This window comes from Scardinius erythrophthalmus (genome assembly GCF_964197995.2).
Source record: "Scardinius erythrophthalmus genome assembly, chromosome: 6".
In the NCBI taxonomy this organism is placed as follows: Eukaryota; Metazoa; Chordata; class Actinopteri; order Cypriniformes; family Leuciscidae; genus Scardinius; species Scardinius erythrophthalmus.
Window position 1 is genome coordinate 5,502,082 of NC_138226.1, and position 23,054 is coordinate 5,525,135.

Here is a 23,054-nt window from a genome sequence, read left to right on the forward strand (position 1 = left end):
CACACTGACACACAAACTATTTTGCTACTGCCTTAACTGGATGAAATTATCTAAACATCAAATCTCAGGCAAGACAAATTTAGCCTTACAATAACAAAACAACCTTAGCCTACTAGTTAGGGAAAGTTACGATTTTTTTTTGCCAATCTGCAAAAAAATTTCTTACCAATAGCTTTTTTTACCATGTGTTCCTATAGGTGTCTAGTAACACCTCCCAATTTATCCACGGCCATATCCTCGGGGAAACGCCTGGAGAGGCAATCAAAGTTGGGGTGCCCAGACGGCCTGGGTAAAAATAATGAATTTTTTTTTTTTTTTATATTACCTTTTGAGATGTCTAACTAGGGGTTTTTAGGGGTACCAAATCTATCCCAGCCATTAGTTTTGAGTAAAAATGACTCCAAGTCCATACAAAAACCACATAAAAATGGTTTTATTGAACAATTACAAAACAAAACTTACTAAATCGGTTTAAGGCCAGACACGGTGAATAGAGTCAAATTTTTAACTAGCAGATATCACCATGAAACTTTCCCAGTTGATTACCTATATTAAGATGAGAAAAAAAATGTATTACACGTTTTCTGTAATAAAATTTTTAAATATGCAAATTAGGCTATATCTAATTAAATATGCGCTAATTTGCATATAAAAAAACTGAGTATTGGATAAAGCCAGGTTAAAAATTATTTTTTCATTGTGTTCACATATTAGATGGGCAAAAAATTACGGAGGGATTTATGGATATCTACTTTTGTTATCCTGTAAATCAGAAAATACTGTCAATAGCCTTAAAAAAATATTTTTGTCATGTTTTTTGGAATAAAATGTTATATAAATCAGGCTAGGAATAATATATTTACAAATCCCTCAGTATATGTCTTCATGATATAACTAGGTACAAGATTGGAGAGTTTGGTGTATATAGGTGCTAATGAAGCGGAGATTTCGGACTTGGAGTATGAGAGAAAATTCAAATTGGTCAAATCCGTTTTCTCAATTTGACTCTGCTGGTTAAAAATTTGACTCTATTCACCTGTAGTGTCTGACCTTAAACCGATTTAGTAAGTTTTGTTTTGTAATTATTCAATAAAACCATTTTTATGTGGTTTTTGTATGGACTACTCAAAACTAATGGCTGGGATAGATTCGGTACCCCTAAAAACCCCTAGTTAGACATCTCAAAAGGTAATATAAAAAAAAATAAAAAATAAAAAATGTTCATTATTTTTACCCAGGCCGTCTGGGCACCCCAACTTTGATTGCCTCTCCAGGCGTTTCCCCGAGGATTTGGCCGTGGATAAATTGGGAGGTGTTACTAGACACCTATAGGAACACATGGTAAAAAAAGCTATTGGTAAGAATTTTTTTTGCAGATTGGCAAAAAAAATTCCTAACTTTCCCTAACTATACTAGATAATCACAACACTGTCCTAAATTTTCATCATTAGGTACAAAAGATCGAATTTTAGACACATATTGTTGCAAAATACATAATTCTTCAGTTTTATTAAAATCGATTTCATTTTCTTTTTAGTAACTGGACAGTATACAGCACAATTAGCCTATGCTATTTGTATCAACAGGCCTTTCACACTCAAAAGTTGGAAATATCAGAGAATGGCCCCCAAACAGCGCAATTTCAATAAACTAATAAATGTAAATGTTATAATATAAAATAAAATATCTGAAGTATTTTAGAAAGAACGAATAAATAGTAGAAATTCTTCTTATTTAATTTCAGGATATGATTAGCACAAACGAACAGGCAGTGACGCGGGCAGCTCGCGGGTCTTTCGAGTCAATGCGGAAGCGGCCAGAGGTCTAGGAGCAGGAAAACCAAAACGATTGTAGTAGGATTATAGAACAGCAATATTTACTCTTATATTTTTAATTCCACATAGCCATTAAACAGTCATTTAAGTCATCATGATTTTGTTGGAAATCAACAATCGGATCATAGAGGAGACTCTCACCCTCAAATTCGACAGCGCGAGCAACGGGTAAGAGGAAGATCTTCCTGTCTGAGTCAGAACTCACATCAAACATCGCTCATCTGATGCATGCATGCGTTGACAAGAGACATATTTTCTTTTGCACGGATAAAATAACATAACGCATGCATTCGTGTTCGATTGATTCTGTTCTGTGAGGTAATCTGTTGATTGTCCGTGGTCGAGTAATGAAGTATCCTGTATGGGGTGTGTCCAGCTGTTCAGGTCACATAGAAAACAATGATTTATGTGTGAGTGAGAGTGGATCAGTGTGTCAAGTGATTGCTAAAACAAATCTCGTGATTGATTCTGACCATTTCATACATGTCGCTTTCGGCTGACCAGATTTCTATAAATGTTTAGTCCCAGACAGTGAAGACTGAAGACACTTCCTGTTCATCATAGCGTCCATGTAAATCAGTCGAATAGCCTACATGTCGCTGCAAGAACAAGCAACTATCAGACCCGTCCATGCAGGATGAAGTAGCTTAGTTTGCAGACAGTTCCTCGGGAACTTCTCTCCCCTTCATTTCATTCTTCTCCAATATGTGTGACTTTGCGCGTGCTTGCGCTCGTGTTGGAACGGCCACGCGCCTGCTGTGACTCATCATCAAAGGATATAAATATAACCAAGTTATGATTTGTTTCCGCTTTGTGTTTATAAAAAAAAAAGAGTGATTTTACTTAAAATAAAAGTAAATGAAATGACACGTTAGTGTTTTTAAAGGAATAATTCACCAAAACATAAAAATTCTTTCATTGTTTACATAATTACTGGGATACTTTAAGGTAAAGTTCACCCAAAAATTCTGTCATCATTTATTAACTTTCAAGTTGTTCCAAACCAGTATTATTTTCGTTCTTCTGCTGAACCCAAAAGAAGATATTTTGAAGAATGTTGGAAACTAAACAGTTGATTGACCCCATTGACCCCATATTATGGAAGTCGGTCCATCGGGTGTTTGGTTAACCATATTTTTCACAATAGCTTCTTTTGTGTTCAACAGAAGAACGAAATTCATACAGGTTTGGAACAACTTGAGGGCGAGAATTTTTCATTTTTGGGTGAACTGTACCTTTAATTCTGATTGGTCAATCACAACATTCAGGTATTTCTTGATAATGACCGCTGTTCATGACCACACCATCCGTATAAATAACTTATATTAGCGTTGTACAAACTAATACAATTATTTCAACAGAGAATATTGAATGTCCATGGCAAGTAGTTGTTTAGTAAGTGGAATAATGTACCATTGCATAATAATGGATGACTTATCCCTTACTTTTTCTCACGTTTTCTTATTTTTATTTTTGTTTCTGTGTGTTTCATGTGGAAAATACTATCAATTGGATTAACTGTTCTTTTAAATATTAAATCATTCATGTTCCTGCTCAGCCTTAATGAGGCTGAATATCTTGATAATAGTGATTTTCTCCTTATTGTTGTCCCGAATTTAAAGTGACAGTACCTTGATTTTCCTATCTTAGTGCCCACACGGCCTATATATTGTCGTTCATTTCCAGATAGCAGACTCACAAAATGCTTTTTTTCTTTCTTTCAGGAACAAGCCTGAAGCAGTAGAAGTTACATTTGCAGGTAAGATTGAAATATGAATGACCTCAGCAGTGGAAGTCTTTCTGTTGTTAGTGTTTTCTGTTGTTAAGAGTGTTTCTATTATCCAAACTGTGTTATTACTATGCATGTACTTTATTGATAAAATATATACACTGATAAAAGCAAAATGAATGATTGGAATGGGACCTGATTATATTTTTGCTACAGACTTCGATGGTGTGCTTTACCACATCTCCAACCCCAATGGAGACAAAACTAAACTAATGGTCAGCATCTCTCTCAAGTTCTACAAGGAGCTTCAGGAGCACGGCGCCGACGAGGTACGAGAACATGCCAAGAACATATCCGAGTGGAAGTTCAGTGAGCCTAAAAAATTGGCTTTATCTTTTTATGCAAAAAATACACTACCGTTTGGGGACGTTATGCTTTTTTTTTTCGAAATCAAAAATACAGTTAAAACTGAAATATTCAGAAATTTTATTACAATTTAATAGAACTGTTTTCTATTTGAATATCTTTTAAAATGTAATTTATTCCTGTGATCAAAGCTGAATTTTCAGCATCATTGCTCCAGTCTTCAGTGTCACATGATCCTTCAGAAATCATTCTAATATGATGATTTGCTGCTCAAGAAACATTTCTTACTGAACAGTTTTGCTCCTTAATATTTTTGTGCAAACCATGATACTTTTTTCAGGATTCTTTACTGAATGGGAAGTTCAAAAGATCAGAATTAATTTGAAATTTAAATCTTTTGTAACATTCGGAATGTCTTTATTGTCACTTTTGGCCAATTTAATGCGCCCTTGCTGAATAAAAGTATAAATTTCTTTAAAATAAATCGTACTGACCCCAAACCTTCGAACGGTAGTGTATTTTAATTACTTGTTTCTTTTGATTTCGAGTGAAATATGACCTGGTTTATTATTTTTGTGAGTTTTACAACATTATGTTCAATGCAGTTTTTCACAAGAACATCATCGTAGCTTACTGAGCAAATGGACTAGTAGTTTGCAAGATTGCAACTTTTATAGATTATATATTGTAATTCTGGTCTGTTACAAAAGTACAGTTCAGGTTTCCTATGGACAATTATGCAATGTGAAGTTGCAGACAAGTTGCTTTATTTCACACGGTCTTTTGTGTAATTCTTTCATACGGTTCTTGTCCTGTGATTTGACATGGCTCAGTCCAGGGTGATCACATTTAAGCACCATGTAAGGTTTTAAATGACTTGTGGTTTCACTATGAAACAGGAAGTGTCTGTGACTCGCTTTGGATGGAGGAAGTCACATGTTGTAAAAAAAGAAACATTGGTTCCTTGTCCTTTTAAGCCAGTGTTCTGTTTATTTGCTGTTTTAAATATTGAATTGATTCATTATTTGCTGGGATGTTTCAAGATCATTGCAGTTGCATCGGCAGGATTTTGTATCAGTGCATTGAGAAAAAAATGAATGAATTGTTTTTAGGGAAGGATTATCAAGAATCTTTAGGGTTCATGGAGTTGCGGTTGATGGGTAGCCTTTTCCCTGCCAATGCAAATAAATATTCAAAGTATGTTCCAGCCCCATTCAGGACTGCCAATGTAAATCAAACGAATTACCAATGCAAAATAGAGGAACCAGTAGAATGGCCCTCAGCTTTCCTGTCTGCTCTTGCCATCCACACAGATACAATCTCTAAGACAAAAATTAATTCAAATGAGTGTTTTTCCCCCCTGGCAACTGTTTTATTTGTTGAAAATATCTTGCCTAAATACTGACATTCAGGCTAAAACAGATGACAAAAGATAAAATACAGGGAACTCAAAGCATGTTAAAAATGCCAGGAATGAAACAAGCCAGTGCCTGTTATTTCATACATGGTTAGTGACATGAAATAGTTTTTTGGATGTTGATGTGCCCTGAAATGTGACATTCTATACTTAACTTAAAAATGCATTTTATTCATACCGTTATAATTGTTACACATGCTGACATTTTAGGACCTGATTTTTTTTATTATTGAGCTAGTTAACCCTCTGGTGCTGTTCAATGACAGATTTAAAATAAAATAAAAATGATTTCAATGAAATTATTGTACTATATTTTAGTTCGATAATGTTTTTTATTTAATATTTTGTATTTTTAGGGAATTGTATGGCACTACATTATATTTATGCAGTAGTTATAATCCAATTTATTCACTTTTTGAGCATGGACCTTAAAATGTATAAACATATTTCTGTAATGCTTTGGAGAACAGACTTAAGTTTGGTCTCTTTTTAATTTAAAGACGACACTTGGCAGATTATTGCTGAAGTGAAAAAAACTGTAAAAAAGGGAACTTGAAAAAAATTATAAAATGTTACATTTATTATGCACAGAAATAGAAATATGTATTTTCCAAAACACGTTTGACTCTAAAACTGTGAGGAAAATCAAAGCCATAAATCTAAACAAGCTGTGTTCCAAATTTATGGTTGATATCTAAAAAAATGTGCTTCTCTGAAAGAATTTGTTTTGGTGCAGTACCAAACATTTCCACTAGATGAAATTAATCTTCCCGTTAATTACCAAAAAAATAATACAATAGAACAATACAAGTGTTACTATTTTTTTTTTTTTTTAAGGACCATTTAACATTTTTTGAACCATGTCCATGTTTTTTTTTAGTTTACACAGCATGTACTAAAACCTTTACCAAGTTTCATACCATTCCGATGAAGTAAAAAAAAAAAACGTAACATTTTTAGGTCAAAAATGACCAGGCCGCACCAGAGGGTTTAGCCAAAAAGTGGAAAATAAATAGTAACCAGCAGTAGGGCCAAAGATATACACTTTCACTTGTACATTCATACAAAATTTTATCTAAAATCAAGATGTTCTCTTTAAAAAAAAAGTATATTGCATTAACTTTGTTGCAGTTGTTAATATTCTTATAGAATAATTCAGTGTTTTTGTCCTTTTTTAAATTAGATATTGAGATTTAAATTTTTGAATTTTGTTTTTTTTCAGTTGCTGAAGCGCGTTTATGGCAATTACCTCGTGGCACCAGAAGATGGTAAGCTAAGCGGTAAGAATTTATTACTGTAAGAATTTTGGTTTGACTGTTTGTTGCTGTTCCTCTCCGAAGGGTACAATATTTCACTGCTCTTTGACCTGGAGGCACTTCCGCCCAACAAAGAGGAGGTGATCCACCAGGCGGGCATTCTCAAGAGGAACTGCTTTGCTTCTGTCTTCGAGAAGTACTTTAATTTCCAGGAGGAGGGTCGTGAGGGAGAGAAGAGGGCTGTTGTCCATTACAGGGATGACGAGTCTATGTAAGATACTTGATCTTTCTTCATTAGTCCTGCAACTGACAAATTATTGATAGTCAACAACTCGAGTCTTTATTTGTCTAATTAATTGAATAAAATTGTATTATTTTGCATTTAATTGACAAAACATATCATTTTGCAATTTTTAGGCCGTAAGGGACTAGAATTAGACTAGAATTTTACAGTTTCTGAAGAAATTGAGTGGCGCAAAATCTTTTCACCATATTAATTACTTCAGATAAACATATATATATATATATGTGTGTGTGTGTGTATACGACACCCCTAGCACACAGTTTATAATCCAGCTCACATCTCACCTGTGTTTGTGTTTTTCAGGTATATTGAGGCTAAGAAAGACCGAGTAACTGTTGTGTTCAGCACAGTGTTCAAGGATGACGACGATGTCATCATCGGGAAAGTGTTCATGCAGGTTCGCTCATTTTGTCCCATTTTTTTGTAATAGTTGGTTCTCAGGTTCAATCTCGACCATTTCTGTTTTGACTCATTTTTGTATGCTTACAATGTTGAAACACATGTCCTCTGGGTGTTTTGCAATCCAGTCATTTTGTGTCATGGTTTCCTATTTAAACCACTGTATGACGTCATCCACCAACGCTGTCATTCCTGTATTTATTTATGCTATAATTTATTCTGACTTCCAAACTCATGACTTAACATTTTAAGTCATTGTATAGCACTGTAACATGTACAGTCATCCCATAAATTATTTTGACAAATAAGCCACAATCAAAAATATTTGCTTTATATAAAAAGCACTCATTTCAATCAAAACACTTCACAAAATGAAGTTTACATGTAATGCAGTGAGCTTTTTAAGTGTCCAGAAGTGACCAAATATGTTTTGGGGCTACATAATACATCTATAAAAATGTATTATATTTGCTGATGTCTAAAAAGGATCAAGATCAATTTAGAAGCAACACTGCATAAGATTCATAGACTGTGTCTTTAAAACAAGTGTGTTTTGTCTTAGTGAACCAGCAGTTAAAAACAAGGGAAGTTTTAATATTTTATGCAGTGTGGGTTATCTTGTTTTAAGGGTTTTTAGATATTTTAACTGGAAAGTAAGAGTTAAGTACCAAGAAAATTATTTTCTTCAGTGTATACACTTTCAAATTTGGGAGTCAGATTTTTTAAACATTTTTTTTTAAAGAATTCTCTTATGCGTTTAATAGCTTAGATTAGTAAGCCTGCATTTGTTGGATCAAAAATACAATAAAAACTATTTTTTTTAAATATCATTACAATTTTGTATACAGTACCAGTCAAAAGTTTGGAAACATTACTATTTTTAATGTTTTTGAAAGAAGTCTCTTATGCTCATCAAGCCTGCAGTTAAAAAAACAAAAAACAAAAAAAACCCCAGTAATATTATGAAATATTATTACAATTTAAAATAATGGTTCTCTTTTTTAATAAATTTTAAAATGTAATTTATTTTTGTGATGCAAAGCTGAATTTTCATCAGCAAGTACTCCAGTCTTTGGTGTCTTATGATCCTTCAGAAATCATTGGGATGTTTGGGATAATCCAATGAATGAAGTACTTTACAAATGAAAGGCACTTCTAATGTAATTTGACTGTTTTCACAAAATCACCTGCACGTAATGATGTCAGCAGTGCAAACCCCCACCAGGACGGCTGCTGTGTTTGTTACAGTGACGTTTTGACAGACCGATGACTGTTTCTCTCTGCGTTCAGGAGTTTAAGGAGGGCAGGAGGGCCAGTCACACGGCTCCGCAGGTGCTGTTCAGTCACAGAGAGCCTCCTCTCGAGCTGAAGGACACTGACGCCACTGTGGGAGACAACATCGGCTACATCACTTTTGGTTTGTACCATGAGGTCACATACACACAAACATGAATTTAGTGTCGAGAATGGTTATTTTTACTCACAAATGGCTCTAAGAAAGTGTTTATTTTGGACCCTGGTTAAACACTGTTATCAACCACATCTGCTAGCTGGAACTAAGTTAAATATAGACTCTTGTCAGGTTTACTTGGTGATGACTTGCACGTTAATACGTGGCCAGAACAAAGCGCTTCTGCTTACCTGTGGCAGGTGCACTGTGTATTTGCATTTGGTTCAAGAGAGCAAACGCCCAGCTTCTCTTCATGGCGGTTACACAAACCTCTTAATGATTAAAAAAAACACCGCACCCTTTTATCAAAGCCAACAACGTTTACCAGTGCTACTCTACTTCAGTTTTTCATGCAACCAAGGAAGTATTTGGAGACATGCAATGTTTACTGAGTGCTTTAGTTAGTTTCTTGTTCATTTTACTCTGGTAGCTTGCAGCAGTAACTGAAACTACTGTTCTTTTAGTGTTAACCTATGCAAACCTCATATCACAGATTATTGTATTCTGAGAAAAATGCTTTTAGTTACTCAGATTGACGTTATACCTTTAGGATTACACCTCTGTTTTCAAGTTTCTTTGATTTAAATGACTTCTTAAGTATTTAATTGGGTTTTCTCCCCTTTTTCCAGTTGAAATGTCTAACAATTCTTTGAACAGGATCAATTTACTTAAGAAGCAGCACTGAAGATATTCAGACTTGTGTCTAATACGAGTGTAATTTGTCTTACTGCACTGGCAGATTTTTCTTTCATTTTAAGTATAAACTAGTTAAGACGAAGTGAAAGAATCTGTCAGTGCAGTAAGACAAAATACTCTCATGATAAAGACACAACTTATGAAACCGAGTCTGAATATCTTATGCAGTGTTGCTTAAGTAAATTTATCTTGTTTTAAAGATTTTGATACAAAAGATGTTTTTTTTTTGCAGTAAAACATAAATAAAATACTTGTATATTTTTAGAAATAATAAATAAATATATATTGGTTATTTGTAACACTTTATTTTAAGGTGACGTAGTTAAACGTTACTACATGTACTTACTATTGTAATAACAGTAAATTATACATAATTACAAGTAACTAACCCTGACTCTATAGTAAGTACATGTAGTTAATTAATATTACAATGCAACTACGTCACCTTAAAATAAAGTGTAACCTTTTTTTGCAGTATTTTTATTCATAGTATGTATTTGTTACCCAAATATCACATTTACACTGAATGTCATATTCTATTTTAAATATAAATCCTAAAATTATTTGAAATGATTTCCAACCAGTGCTGTTCCCCCGACACACCAACGCAAGTACAAGAGACAACACCATCAACCTCATCCACACCTTCCGGGACTATCTGCACTACCACATAAAGTGCTCCAAGGTGAGACCCTCCTCAGAAACGCCTCAGTCGACCCAACAACGACTTATTGGCCCTGTTTACACCTGGTATTAAAATGCGTTTTGGTCGATCGGATCACAAGGAGACGAGAGAGACACATTCCCGTTTACATCTGGTGTTTTAATCCCTCTCTTTTGTCCACTTTCAACCACTTCTTTCCTGATTTCTTTGAGGGGATGGTTGATGGGTGGGTAAATATATGGGTTTTTTCAGATCTTTCGATCTAATGGATGAAATAATCTTGCCCAATTTACATACTAGCAAAAAACATACGGAGAGCATCAGCTTTAGTTTTTGCTCTGACAGCCGCAAGACCAGCCGAACGCTGTGAGTGTGTGTTAGAAATCAGGAATGGTGAGAGAACATTGTGCTTGGTACATTTTTCATCTTCAAACCAAACTTGGGTCTTTAGCCGACAAAGTTTAAATCCCGTCTGGCTTGCGCACTTCCCATAATGTTCCCGCATTAGGTCAGCAGACAGAGAGTAGACGGTCTTTTTTGTCTGTTCGGACTCGTTCCACCACATGTGTGTTTACACTACGAAAGTAATCCGAAAGCGTTTCTGTCTACCTCTGGAAGTGGTTGAAAGTGGACAAGCTCAAAATGTTTTAGACCCTGTTTACACCTGTATTTAGAGTTGTCCACTTGTGATCCGATCGACCGAAACGCATCTTAATACCAGGTGTAAACACGGCTTTGTGTTTATGAGGGTTTGAGCAACGCCCTTGAGTTTGTAAAAAGCTTTGTAATGGGCTTCTTAGTTTGCATACTTGCCATTCAACCATTCGGCCCTTTGTTTGGTCAGATGAAACAAATATGCTGGGGGCTTTTGCCAGTGTGAAGTTAATGAATAATCGGTGTGTTTTCTCCTGTGTTAGGCCTACATCCACACTCGTATGAGGGCCAAGACCTCAGAGTTTCTCAAGGTACTCAACCGAGCTCGCCCAGACGCTGAGAAGAAAGAGATGAAAACTATTTCGTAAGTGTTGTTTTTACAATTTTTCGCACTTCACATGAAACCGCACAACAAAAAAAAAATCTTTCTCATGGGCTTTTTTTCCATTTGTGCTGATGTTGGTGCTTATCTCTGGATTTTATCCAATACCAGAGGCACATACTTGCAAAAGATTAATTTGTGATAGTATGTGTTTAACTGGCTCTGACTCTTCGTCTTTATTAATTACACAGAGGTGTTGCGCCATTTGCTGACTCTTAGAGGTTGATCTGATCAGAGCAGATTAGTGTGTACTTTTTAAACACACTGGTTGTTGTTCGAGCTTGTTTAAACTGAAACTTGGCCAAATCTTACAAATTCTTTTGCAACTACATGTCAACTAACTCTCATTAGAGCATTAGTTCCTACAAAGTTACTTATGGTCAGCATAATGTCTGTTGGGAAGCATCAAAATAAAGTGTTAGCAGATATTAAGCAATCAGTCGACTAATACTCTATTGACTGGTAGTTGACATGTGGTTGCAAAGTTACTTGTAGTTAGTAGAATGTCTACAGTGGACTATTGAAATAAAGTGTAATTTTTATATTAGGTTGCCTATTTTGTTTAAAATGTGTATGTACTTCTACATTTCTTTTGTATTATGTGTCTGTAGTAAATGTTTCCAATATTGGGCCAGATTTACTAGCATCTTGCACCAGCGCAAGGTTAGGAGTTAAAAAACTACTGTCGGGATTTACCAAAGACTAAGTTAGCGCTGAAAATCTGTGGAAAGGGTTATTTTTGCGGCTGACCTTATTGCATATGCATTTTTAGGAGTTTCCCTTTCAGATGCAACATTTATTGGAGGAGAGTATTTAAATGAATCACGCAAGGTGATTTACTATGGTTTGCGCTCGTAAATTTACTGGTATTTGCGCCATTATTTACCTCCCCAAAAAAAGCAAACGTATGTCTTAAACGTTAGATGCTAATTTGCGCTGCTCTTGGTAGATTGCGTTGGTCATTATGGAAATGATCCGGCTGCGTCTGTGTTATTTAATTTGTTGTTTATTTCGTCAGTAGATCACACACAGAACTTTCCACTCCCATCGGTGCTTTTATGGGATTGCACACTTGCGCTAATTTGACTTGTTTAGTAAATCTGACCCATTGAGTATAAAATTATGATTTGCCTCAGGCTAGTGATATTTGATCACATTTATTCCCCTGTTTTGACCTGGGAACATGAATCTAACCCTCACATGATCTGTTCAGGGGCAAGACCTTCTCTCGTTAAGGACATGATGTGCAATCACGAGACCAGCATCCGTGGACTCCATTATACACCTCTGGCCAGTGATGTCGATCCTCCACGTGGAATTTGCAACAGGGAGACAAATAAATTCCTCGCTTTGCATTTATAGGATAAATGTTATTTGTATGTTGGATAAACAGATTTTTTGATACACTCTTATGTTTCACTGTGTAGCGCTGTTGACTGACAGTGTTTTATTGACATAGTCATTGCAGTATTTTCCTTTTCCTCTTTCCTTCGTTTCGCCAAATGCATCAATATTGGACATCATGAAATGGTCTTGAATAAACCAGTCTTCTATACAAGAGATTCTTTGTCTGTTCTTTGGGGTGAAATCATTTAAAAGTTTGGGTTTTGTAATGTTTTTGAGTCTCTATGCTCAAAAATACAGTAAAAACAGTAATATTGTTAAATATTATTACAATTCAAAACAACTGTTTTCTATTTGAATATATTTTGAAATGAAATTTATTCCTGTGATGTTTTTCAGCATCATTATTCCAGTCTTCAGTGTCACATGATCCTTCAGAAATCAATCTAATATGCGGATTTGATGCTCAAGAGACATTTCTTTTTGTTATCAATGTTAAAAACAGTTGTGCCTCTTTATATTTTTGTGGAAACAGTGATTTATTTTTCCAGGAGATCAAAATAACAGAAATAATGCACTATAAGGTATTCATAATGTATGTTATAATTCATTATATCTTTTCATAAATAATTGTAACCGAAGTTGAAATGCATTATATTTTCACTAATCGCTTGTTACATCTAAAATTGGTTGTTTGTCATGTGTTTTAATGCATTTCCATGCAATGAATAGACAAATATTGTAACTGTGGTTACAATTATACATGAGATCATATAATTAATTATAAGGTGCAATACAAGGCATAATTAATGCATTGAAAATATTGCATTATACAGGCTTCAAGTGTTACCGAAATCTTTTCTAAAATTATAAATGTTTACACTGTCACTTTTGATCAATTTAATCTGCCTTGCTGAAGTATTAATTTCTTAATATATATATATATACACTAACCCTAACTTTCTAACCTAAATGTACTGTACATTATAAAATAACAACACTGACCAGAAAATGAGGCCCATACTTGTTTTAATGTGGCACAGTAGAATGATAAGAGATTCATGGTCTTCACAATAATAAACTGAGCAGGAAGGAAAGAAAGAGAGATGAAGAACCCCTCAGGCTATAAGATTAGGAAGAGAAATGTAAGAGCAGCAGTAGAAAGTCACTCGTTCTCTTCCTCCACATTTAGAGAATCTTCCTTCTGTTCATCGGGTTTCTTCTCTTTCTCCACCAACACCTCTACTGACTTCTGCAGTTCTTCCTCCACTATCTCCTGTAGTTCTGCCTCCACTATCTCCTGTAGTTCTGCTAACTCCTCTTCCTCCCCAAAAACGTCCTGGCTGTTGTGGTTAGTATGATTCTGCTCAAGTTCACTCTGAGAGACCACCTCTCCGTCCACTATTTCTTGGGTGATGATGATGGCTTTCTTAAGACCTACGGAAGACGGAAGAGGAGGAGCTGGAGACAGAACGTAGGCTGGAGGTTAGAGTCAGTCTTTAGTAATTCATTACATTTATGTAGCTTACACAAAAAAGTAGTAGTTATTGTTCTCTAAAAACATTAGAAGCAAACAAATCATTAATGTTTAACTGCTGCACAGGGCTTGACATAACACCCACCAACCCGCCAAATTGTAATCTTTTAAAAAGGCATCTGAAATAATAAACTAAGTGCAATGCGGTATTGTCAAAAATACAGATTTGTTTTGATACATAGCGATGCTGAAATATCTGAAACCCTTCCAATACTCGTGTTCTGCAGAATAGATACAGGATTCCAGCTGCGTTTTCTCACGCTCTCATCTCTCCGACAACGAGTTACACACACACTGCGTCCCTTTACTCACTCGATTCATTTGCTCCCGATGATAAATATTGTTGGTGTTACAGGGTTTGAATTTAAGCGTGAGATTGCGCATAATTTTACTCATTCCTGCAGATGTGGTTCTCACACCCAAAATACACGCACATAAAGCCGCCTCTCAGTAATAAATTGAGTTCTTTTTCGCTGCTTAAACAGTCAAATACACACAAAATAATGTCAAAATGCCGGCATTGGCGAGTATTCACTTAAACACAGTTATGTTTTAAATTAAGGTAAACAGTTGAGAAAGAAAACCAAGTTTAACAGTGTAATGGGTCCATGTGTCAGGTCTTAAAGTGACAGCAGCCTAATATTCCTGCTAACAAATTATGAGATAATATTAAAAATATCTATATGGTGGTTTTTCCCCATGGTATCAATGTCAAAATTGTGGCCAGTGAAAATGGTGAGTGGCTAGTAATTTCGGAAAACCACTAGCCACAGTGGCTGGTGAGCAAAAAAGTTAATGTCAAGCCCTGGTGCTGTATATATTAGTTGAGAAAGCAACTTTTGTAATTGCATCAGGGTTAAAGCATCAGGCTTTTACAATTTGTTAAAGAATCAAAAGGGTCATTCTACAAAACTAGTACCATATATATATATATATATATATATATATATATATATATATATATATATATATATATATATATATATATATATATATATATATATATGGTACTAGTTTTGTAGAATTACCCTTTTGATTCTTTAACAAATTATAAAGATGATTATCTTCAAACATATTTGCATGAGGATAGCAGTGAGAAACAAACAGTGTGACTGATGCATGTATATTTGGCCAGCGAGGGCTCAGGCAGCACTGATTACTCGTTTGTGTGAGACCGTAGAGCAGTGAGTAATGATTAGTATGAAGACAAGCTTGATGTGGGTTAGGCAAGCGTTTGTTAACTCAAACTGAACGACGATGCCTAAAATCTACACGTCACGTACTCACCTGCATACAACGCCTGCTCTAAAGAAAATTCCTCTCTGTGGGAGGGAAGAGAAAACATGAGAGAGTGGCACAAATGTAGGTACTTGTGGGGAAAGGATGCAACTAATTATTCAAGACTGGGGTGGATTGTTGTTAAGGATCGTTCACTGAAAAACCCACATTGGGCGACCACTTTTCTGCATACCAGGGGGGGACGTGACCCCCTCATTGTCTATGGTGTTTAAGTGATGTCTGTTTTAAAAGACAAATGCTTGCTGGGACATGTTTCTCACAAGCCTGTAGGGAAAGAGTTTGAGCCTTGTGTTTGTTAGCGTGACTTCACCATGGAAAGATATGCTAGATTTGCATGGGCAGCTCACCAGGGAAAATGCTGTATGGACACAGCAATATTGTGTGATGTGCACATTGCAATTTGTGACCAAATGCTTTTCAAAATTAAACATGCTTTTTGTATTTGTTCTGAACTACATCAAAACATGTGAACAAACAGCAATATTTTCCTATATATATATATATATATATATATATATATATATATATATATATATATATATACACACCTTTTAAAGAATAGTTCACCCAAAAATTATCCCATAATTTACTCCCCCTCTCAAGCCATCCTATATTGTATATGCCTTTCTTCTTTCAGTCGGACACAATCGGAGTTATATTAAATAATATAAAAGTATTAAAGGATAGAGCAAAAGAAAACGCCGGTCAAGAATTAGAAGTCTAAAATCGAGAAGTTTCAAATAAAATTAAAGAAAAGAGAAAAAATGCCTACGTCATGCACTGGGTCAGAGGTCATCCTTCTGCCGGAACTCGATTCTCATGAACGCGAGTACGGCCGTTGCTGGAAGTCAGTGATTATAGTTAATAAAGTTTTAAATACGGATATTTTTCTTACAAATATGATGCGATTTTTGGAGCTTCAAAAACTTAGGCTCTATTCAATGCCATTACAAAGCTGGGAAGAGCCAGGATTTATTTAGTTATTATATAGTTATTTAATATAACTCTGATTGTGTTTAGCTGAAAGAAGAAAGTCATATACATCTAGGATGGCTTGAGGGTGAGTAAATTATGAGCCAGTTTTCATTTTTGGGTCAACTATTCCTTTAATCATTTTTTTTAATAGAAAGATTGTTAAAACGGACTGATGCACGAAAATGAATCGAACCAACCAACTCTAACGCCATTTTTTTTTTACAATGTTTAAAGTCAACATGAACATGCACTAAAGTTGTCTACATAATGTTATCAAATTATAGCAATACTTTTATATATCTTGAAAATATTGTGAACCTTTGATATATTGCCCATGCTTTCCTAACTGGTACATTCTTAAAAATAAAAGTTTTTTTTTTTTTTTGAAAAATCATTTTGAGTTCCACAAAGAATGCTTTTATTCCTCTTTGTGTGTGGAGAACTTTTTAATTCCACTATAAAGAACCTTTTGTGCAATGTAAAGATTCTATAAATGTTAAAGGTTCCACATGGAACCATAAATGCCAATAAAGAACCTTTATTTTTAAGATTGTAGTATTGATTCTTTATAAGGGCTTCAGGCTTCACACTCTAAAAAAAAAAAGAAAAAAAAGAAAAAAAAGAAAAAAAGATATGGTACAAATGGGACAGTACCACTGATCTATATAATGTCATTCTATAGAGATCAGTGGACAGTACCCTTTCGAAAGGTACTAATATGTACCATTTAGGTGCAAAAATGCACACTTTAGGTACTAATATGCACCCTTTAGGGATAAACAAGGTACAAAGGTGTACCATTTGAAAGGGTATCAACCCAGTGACAGCTTTTGTAGTTTTAAAAAAGAAACACAAATGATTCAGCTCATTAGGGACTTGAGGCGATTAAGTATAATGGATGAGTCTAGCATTGAGCTGGAATATTTTTTCGCCATCCATTTTTTGAATCTCATTGTTTAACAAACTTTCCATCTTACCTGTCTTTGTCCCCCTTATTGTCGTCAACAACACCCTCCAAAAGACGATGATAGCTGCCGATCTCTGCCTCGAGTTTGGACTTAATGTTGAGCAGCGCCTCGTACTCGGCCGTGTGACGCTCCACCTGGGCACGCACCTGTCCCAGCTCACTCTCCAGCTGCATGATTTGAGAGTTGTGGCCATTGACCTCCTGACCGTAACGTGCTTCAGTTTCATGCAGCGAATCTTCGAGAGAACGAATCTGCAAGGCACCAAGAAAAGTTTGGACACACTTGACACACTTAATGTTTCTCATGATCTTAATAACCTTTTGAAATAAAGGCCTCTGCTTAAATGCTTGCAATTAGTTATATGGACAAAATATATATATATATATTTTAAATAAATTATATTTTATTAACTTTATTGGTTTTATAATTACTTTTTTTATAGATTACTATTATTCTAAAATATGGAAAATTAAACAGTATTGATCTATTTACATGATATGGAATAGCATATCTGCAATGCATTGAGTTAAAAATGAACGTGGGAAATAATAATAAAGCAATTATAAAGAATAAGTGTGTGCGTCAACGTTTTTACTAAGTTATGCAATCATTTTTGTGCAGGATTGTGCTTCAGCCAAGTTCAAAAACAAATCTTGACAAACCACTGTATAAAAACAGATTCTGTTTTCCCATGGTTTTAAAAAAACAGTTGGGTGCACAGGAATAATGTGTAAAATCAGATGACATGCATGCACAGAGATAGGCATCGGAACATTTTTTTTGCAATCACATTTCAAGCGATCAAGCAGAAGAAGAAAAGTTTGGACACACTTGACGGAAATTATTTTTCTCATAATCTTAATAACCTTTTAAATGGCTTTAAATTCATGTTATGTTTCAATTTGTGTTATTCATAGACATATTTGCAATTATTCTAAAATGTGGGAAATAATATTAATAAAAGTATGCGCATCAGAGTTCTGTGAACATTTTTGTGCATGACTGCTTTAGGTCCAAAAAATCTCGACAAACCACTTTGTTTGTCAGCTTCTATTTTCTCATGGTTTAGAAAACACATGGATGCACAAAGATAATGTGTAAGTTCAGATGACATGCATGCATGAAGACAAGCATGGGACATTTCATAATCGTTTGAAGGATGCACATGTCTGCCAGGTGAGAGCGCTGACTGTGTAGAATGCAGAATGATTTGTCAAGCAGATAATTAGTGTAATTGGTGTACCGTACCATGTTGTGCAGAGCCTGCAGGTCAATTTCTAGAGATTGTCTCTGCCTGCGCAGCTCATTCAGCTCAGTCTTTGCTGTCTGCAGGGCTTCTGTGTTCTGAGTCACCTCAGCTGTGATGTTGTCAAACTGGATAGAGAGGAACAAGATATTCAGGACACATGATAATATAGGTCCGCCTTATAATTATGCACAAAGCTCTCCTAAATAATAGGCACTTTCCCATAGGGTGTAAAATAGGGTCACAACAAAGATGTGCTTAAGCTTCATTTCTTTGAAGGTACAATTGTTTTAAATATATTTTATATGAGATTTTCCATTTTTGCTGAATTTTCTAAATATAAATTAGCACCCTTATTCATAGTATACTATATATATACATGTATACTGTATACTATACATAAATCCTTAGATAATAAATAAATCATTGGATGGATTAAAACATTATAAATAAAAGTAGGTCAGAAAGGGTAATATGATCCCAAGTGCTAGTTTGACTGAGAGCAAATGTTTGTTTAGAGATGAATGAGATTGCAAACAGGCCAAAATCTGCAAATTAATGGGAGATACAGACATTTTATGTGTTGAAAATGATGTGATATTCATGCTAGGATCATTTTAATGTAAAAATAACAGTTTAGCTAATAGATCTAATAGTGCCTACATCATAAAAAGTGCCATGTAATGGGACACCAAAGCATAGTGTATGGACAGAAAGTGCCAACAGTTTGGAAAAACAGAGTGAGACAACAGAAGAATGCACAATACAACTGACTTTGTTTTGATACCAGGCTTCAGTTTCCTCGCGGCTCTTCTGTACAGCTCGTTCGTACTGCTTGCGGATGTTACTAATGGTGTCATTGAGGTCTGGACTGTTTTTATTCTCCATTTGCACATTGACTTGACAGTCGCTGATCTGGCCCTTCAGGTTGGCAACATCCTGTGAAATAAAATGATAAATGACTTTAGATATACGGTTTATAATAACAGGATCTGGAAACAGTTTGGCTACTAGATAACTGAGTTTGTTTAACGCTTGCCCTAAAGCATTGGAAACCAGGTGGGAAGATCTGTTGACAGTAGGCTTAAATAATAGGTGTGTGCGACTTGAAACAGCGCTGTGCAGATCGATCGTTGTATGACATCAAAGTGGCGTGAACGATTAGAGAGCAGACGGCTCTGTGTGCTTTCGAATCTCTCGTGGTATTTTAATGTCATACACCGATTGGTCTGCGCAGCGCTGTTTCAAGTCGCACACACCTATTGATTTTATGGTGACTGCCAACTTTTTTTTAGCACGTCTTAGTTTGGGAATATATATATATATATATATATTTCCCCATAGGCATTTCTAAATACATAAATAGGCCTACATTTAAATTAAATATTAAGTTAAAGGGGCTATATGAGGAATTTCCATGTATTAATCACTTTTTTATAGCCAAGAGGAATTTCCATGCATTAATTACTTTATTTATTGCTTAAGTGTGAACAGCTTGTAAAAAAAAAAAAAAAAAACGAGGCCTTCCCCGATTTCCTAGGCCGCTCTTTTGACACATGAAACAAATGCTTATGTTCAGGAAAATGCCGAAAGAGCTATTCTGTCCTGTAATGTCAATGTGTCATGCAAAGAAAAGGGATTAATTCTAACTAATTCAAATAGTCTCACATATCCAGATCTAGTCTCAAAAATATACTTAATAATCAAACTATCAACGTGTCATTTTTATTACCTCATCATGTTGGCATGATACGGGTGAATTGCAGAGTTTGTTGTACAAAGTCAAACATATTCACAGATGCTTTCTTAACTGCTGATTTCTCACTGCTGTCTGTTTGTTAACAGTATATCGCTGCAAAGGTATTTCCAACTTCTTACTTCTAAGAATCACGATCAGTCTCTTGTGCGTTACATGTGCACGCACAAGCAATTAAGCTGCTGGCTGCAGTTCACTTAATGGCCACCGGTGTCGCTAATAACAAGGGTTTCTGAATTCTACATACAACCCCTTTAAATTAAATAAATAAATAAGTTTCTGAATCAACCTTTGTCAGAAAGTCAGAAATCAGACAAAAGTAGGCCTACAGGACTCATTATATAACGAATCATTATGAATAACATCCTAAAAACTGATGATAGGTCTACAATTGAATTGATTATACATATAAAATAATATATTTTAAGTTTATTAAACATTAATGTTAAAAATCTGTTAACTACTACTTCTTGCTGACTAGAAGGCTGTTGGATTCTCATTAATCACAGATCAAACAAACCATGAGTAGTACATCTGTAGGTGTTTAATCAGTGTTGAATAGTGTGTTTAAGGCGTATACCTCATCATGGCTCTTCTTTAGGAACGCCAGCTCTTCTCTCATAGACTCGATCTGGCTCTCCAGCTGCATGCGGCCCATGTAAGTGTCGTCCAGCATCTTGCGGAGACGAGCAAGATCCTGCTCCACCCCCTGCCGCATACCCTGCTCTGACTCAAACCTGCCCGGACGGGACAGTTCATTTACATGAGAGACTACAGGGCGTATGTCACACTTACAGGATACAGGATTTTTTTTTTAACATGATATGGAATATCTGTATATTTGCATTGAGTTAAAACTTAATACATTTCTTAAATTGTTTTATTATAAGAGAATAAATAAATAAATAAATATCTCACTTGACTTTGAAATCGTCAGCAGCCAGTCTCGCATTGTCTATCTGTAGAAACAGTCTGGCATTGTCCAAATTCATTTCCTGGATCTACAAACACAATGATATCATTGTCTCGCATTGACTCAATACAGCAAATAACCCCCCCCAAATTCTACAATTGTCATTAGACAAATAATTAAATATAAAACAAATACACTTTTATACATAATAGCTCGGTATTTTCTTTTTTTAAATCTTTACATCTCATAAAAAATATATGTAAAAAAAGCTCCTGTAGTAATAAGTATATGCATTATATTTTTGTAAGATTTTTATGTATCTCTTGCGTGAAAGCAGTTCATGTAGTATTTGTTTTTGTGGCCCTTTTTAATGCACCCAGTTTTCTTTTAAACTTTCTTATTGATATTTCGACAACAGTTATCTTTTGCTGCTTTTGGCGAGGTCACCAGTGAAAAATGTGACTCTTTACTTGGTTAAAAAAAGATTACTAACTAAAAATGCATTATAACAATATTATATTTTATTAAACCAATTGAATATTCAATTAATTTAATACATTCTCATTAAAAGTTTAAAGGTCGTTGCAGCATATAATGTTAGAAAGTTGTTCTTACAAGCTTTCCAAATGTTTAGACACACTTATATGCTTGAAATGACATTTTAATTTCAAATGTAATTTTTAATGGATAAGTCCAGCATTAGCTTGCATCTCATGAAGTTGAGAAAGTGAGCAGAGCTGGAATCTAAAGGGTGGAGAGCTTTTGCTGAAGCTCAAATATATGCAATTTGTTTGGTCACTCCATACTTCCACTGTGCTATTTCATATTGATGGCTTTACTATCATTCTGAAATGAGGAAAGTAGTAGTCGGGTGTGTCCAAACATTGTCTGTGTACATTATGATAAAAAAGCATGCATGGATGCCTAACAAACCCTTTTATTTGCTCACCTGGTTTCTCAGATCAGCAATGATCTTCTCATATGGGCTCCAGTCTCTGCCGGTCTCCGCTCCTTTTCTCATCAGAGCCTCTTTGATTTGCTCCTCCAGTTTACTGTTGGACTCCTCCAGCAGTCGCACTTTCGACAGGTAATCCCCCAGACGGTCATTCAGACCCTTCATGGTCTCTTTATCATCTAGAGGAGGCAAAGTGTTGCTGTTGATCTGCACATGCGGACGCAGTGCGTTTGCCAGATTCCCTATAGTGGATGGGGAAAAAGCCCCAAACAAACTGCTCCTTGAGCCCATGCTGCCAGACAGGCTTGAGCTGGAGAAACTCCTGGAAGGGCCCTTGAACGACATGGTGCAGATTAGAGGTGCCTTTGAATGTGTTTGCGAGACACGGTCCGTTGTTTTACCTGCAGCAGGTAGTAGTGTGAGAGGGGTTTGGGAGCAGCTATATATAGACTCAGCTCTCTACAGTGATTGGTCTGTCTACGGCTGCACCTCTCTCATTTGTTTGCAAATGCAAAATCCTAAAGACGATAAACAAACAAACTAGTAGAGAATTTTTTTGCACAGTGCTGGGCTGATTATGTATTACATGAACAGATTCCAAAAATTGAGTATATTGTAATTATATTACATTTTATACTGCTCAGACTACATTTACTTTTTTTTTTTTTTTTTTTTTTTTTTTTTTTATAGATTACATGATTACATGTTATTAATACAATGGCAGTCAATTGTTCATATTGATTTTCTTAGTTAATTAATTTAATTTAGCTAAATTTAGTAATTTAGTTAGTTTTATTTAGAGTTTGAGAAGGTAGGATATTGAAGAACAAAACCCTGAAATGTATCAAACATAACACATACTCAAGACAACCTTAAAGGGGTCATATAATGCCATTTTTGTACAAGCTA

The 23,054-nt window shown here is 35.2% G+C and overlaps 2 protein-coding genes across 3 annotated transcripts; one reads left to right on the plus strand and one right to left on the minus strand.

Moving 5' to 3' along the window:
• Positions 1–1,742: 1,742 nt before the first annotated feature.
• arpc2 (actin related protein 2/3 complex, subunit 2) lies at positions 1,743–12,713 on the plus strand. Its single transcript, XM_081369634.1, has 10 exons — positions 1,743–2,003; positions 3,560–3,594; positions 3,781–3,893; positions 6,570–6,615; positions 6,688–6,874; positions 7,211–7,304; positions 8,597–8,723; positions 10,037–10,137; positions 11,034–11,134; positions 12,366–12,713. The coding sequence occupies exons 1-10, from the start codon at positions 1,930–1,932 to the stop codon at positions 12,385–12,387; spliced, it is 900 nt and encodes a 299-aa protein (XP_081225760.1). The 5' UTR covers positions 1,743–1,929; the 3' UTR covers positions 12,388–12,713.
• Positions 12,714–13,508: 795 nt separating this feature from the next.
• LOC308692066 (keratin, type I cytoskeletal 18) lies at positions 13,509–22,665 on the minus strand. Of its 2 annotated transcripts, XM_081367766.1 has the most exons (8): positions 22,140–22,554; positions 21,196–21,278; positions 20,858–21,014; positions 19,296–19,460; positions 18,524–18,649; positions 17,285–17,526; positions 15,321–15,355; positions 13,509–13,957 (listed from the first exon to the last, which is right to left on the minus strand). In XM_081367766.1, exons 1-8 carry the CDS (start codon positions 22,488–22,490, stop codon positions 13,662–13,664), a joined length of 1,455 nt encoding a protein of 484 aa, XP_081223892.1. In that variant the 5' UTR covers positions 22,491–22,554; the 3' UTR covers positions 13,509–13,661. The 2 variants fall into 2 exon arrangements, with proteins under 2 accessions (XP_081223892.1, XP_081223893.1); XM_081367767.1 differs by lacking the exon at positions 15,321–15,355 and having other exon boundaries at positions 22,140–22,665.
• Between the last annotated feature and the right edge of the window lie 389 nt (positions 22,666–23,054).

Excerpts from the sequence above, each read along its gene's own strand:
- LOC308692066 (XM_081367766.1), bottom strand. The coding sequence starts at position 22,490 with ATGTCGTTCAAGGGCCCTTCCAGGAGTTTCTCCAGCTCAAGCCTGTCT. Across the intron at positions 21,015-21,195 it reads GCTGACGATTTCAAAGTCAA|GTTTGAGTCAGAGCAGGGTA; the intron begins GTGAGATATTTA and ends CCGTCCGGGCAG. Across the intron at positions 13,958-15,320 it reads AGAGCAGGCGTTGTATGCAG|CTCCTCCTCTTCCGTCTTCC; the intron begins GTGAGTACGTGA and ends TTCTGTCTCCAG.
- arpc2 (XM_081369634.1), top strand. The coding sequence starts at position 1,930 with ATGATTTTGTTGGAAATCAACAATCGGATCATAGAGGAGACTCTCACC. Across the intron at positions 8,724-10,036 it reads CATCGGCTACATCACTTTTG|TGCTGTTCCCCCGACACACC; the intron begins GTTTGTACCATG and ends ATTTCCAACCAG. Across the intron at positions 10,138-11,033 it reads ACCACATAAAGTGCTCCAAG|GCCTACATCCACACTCGTAT; the intron begins GTGAGACCCTCC and ends CTCCTGTGTTAG.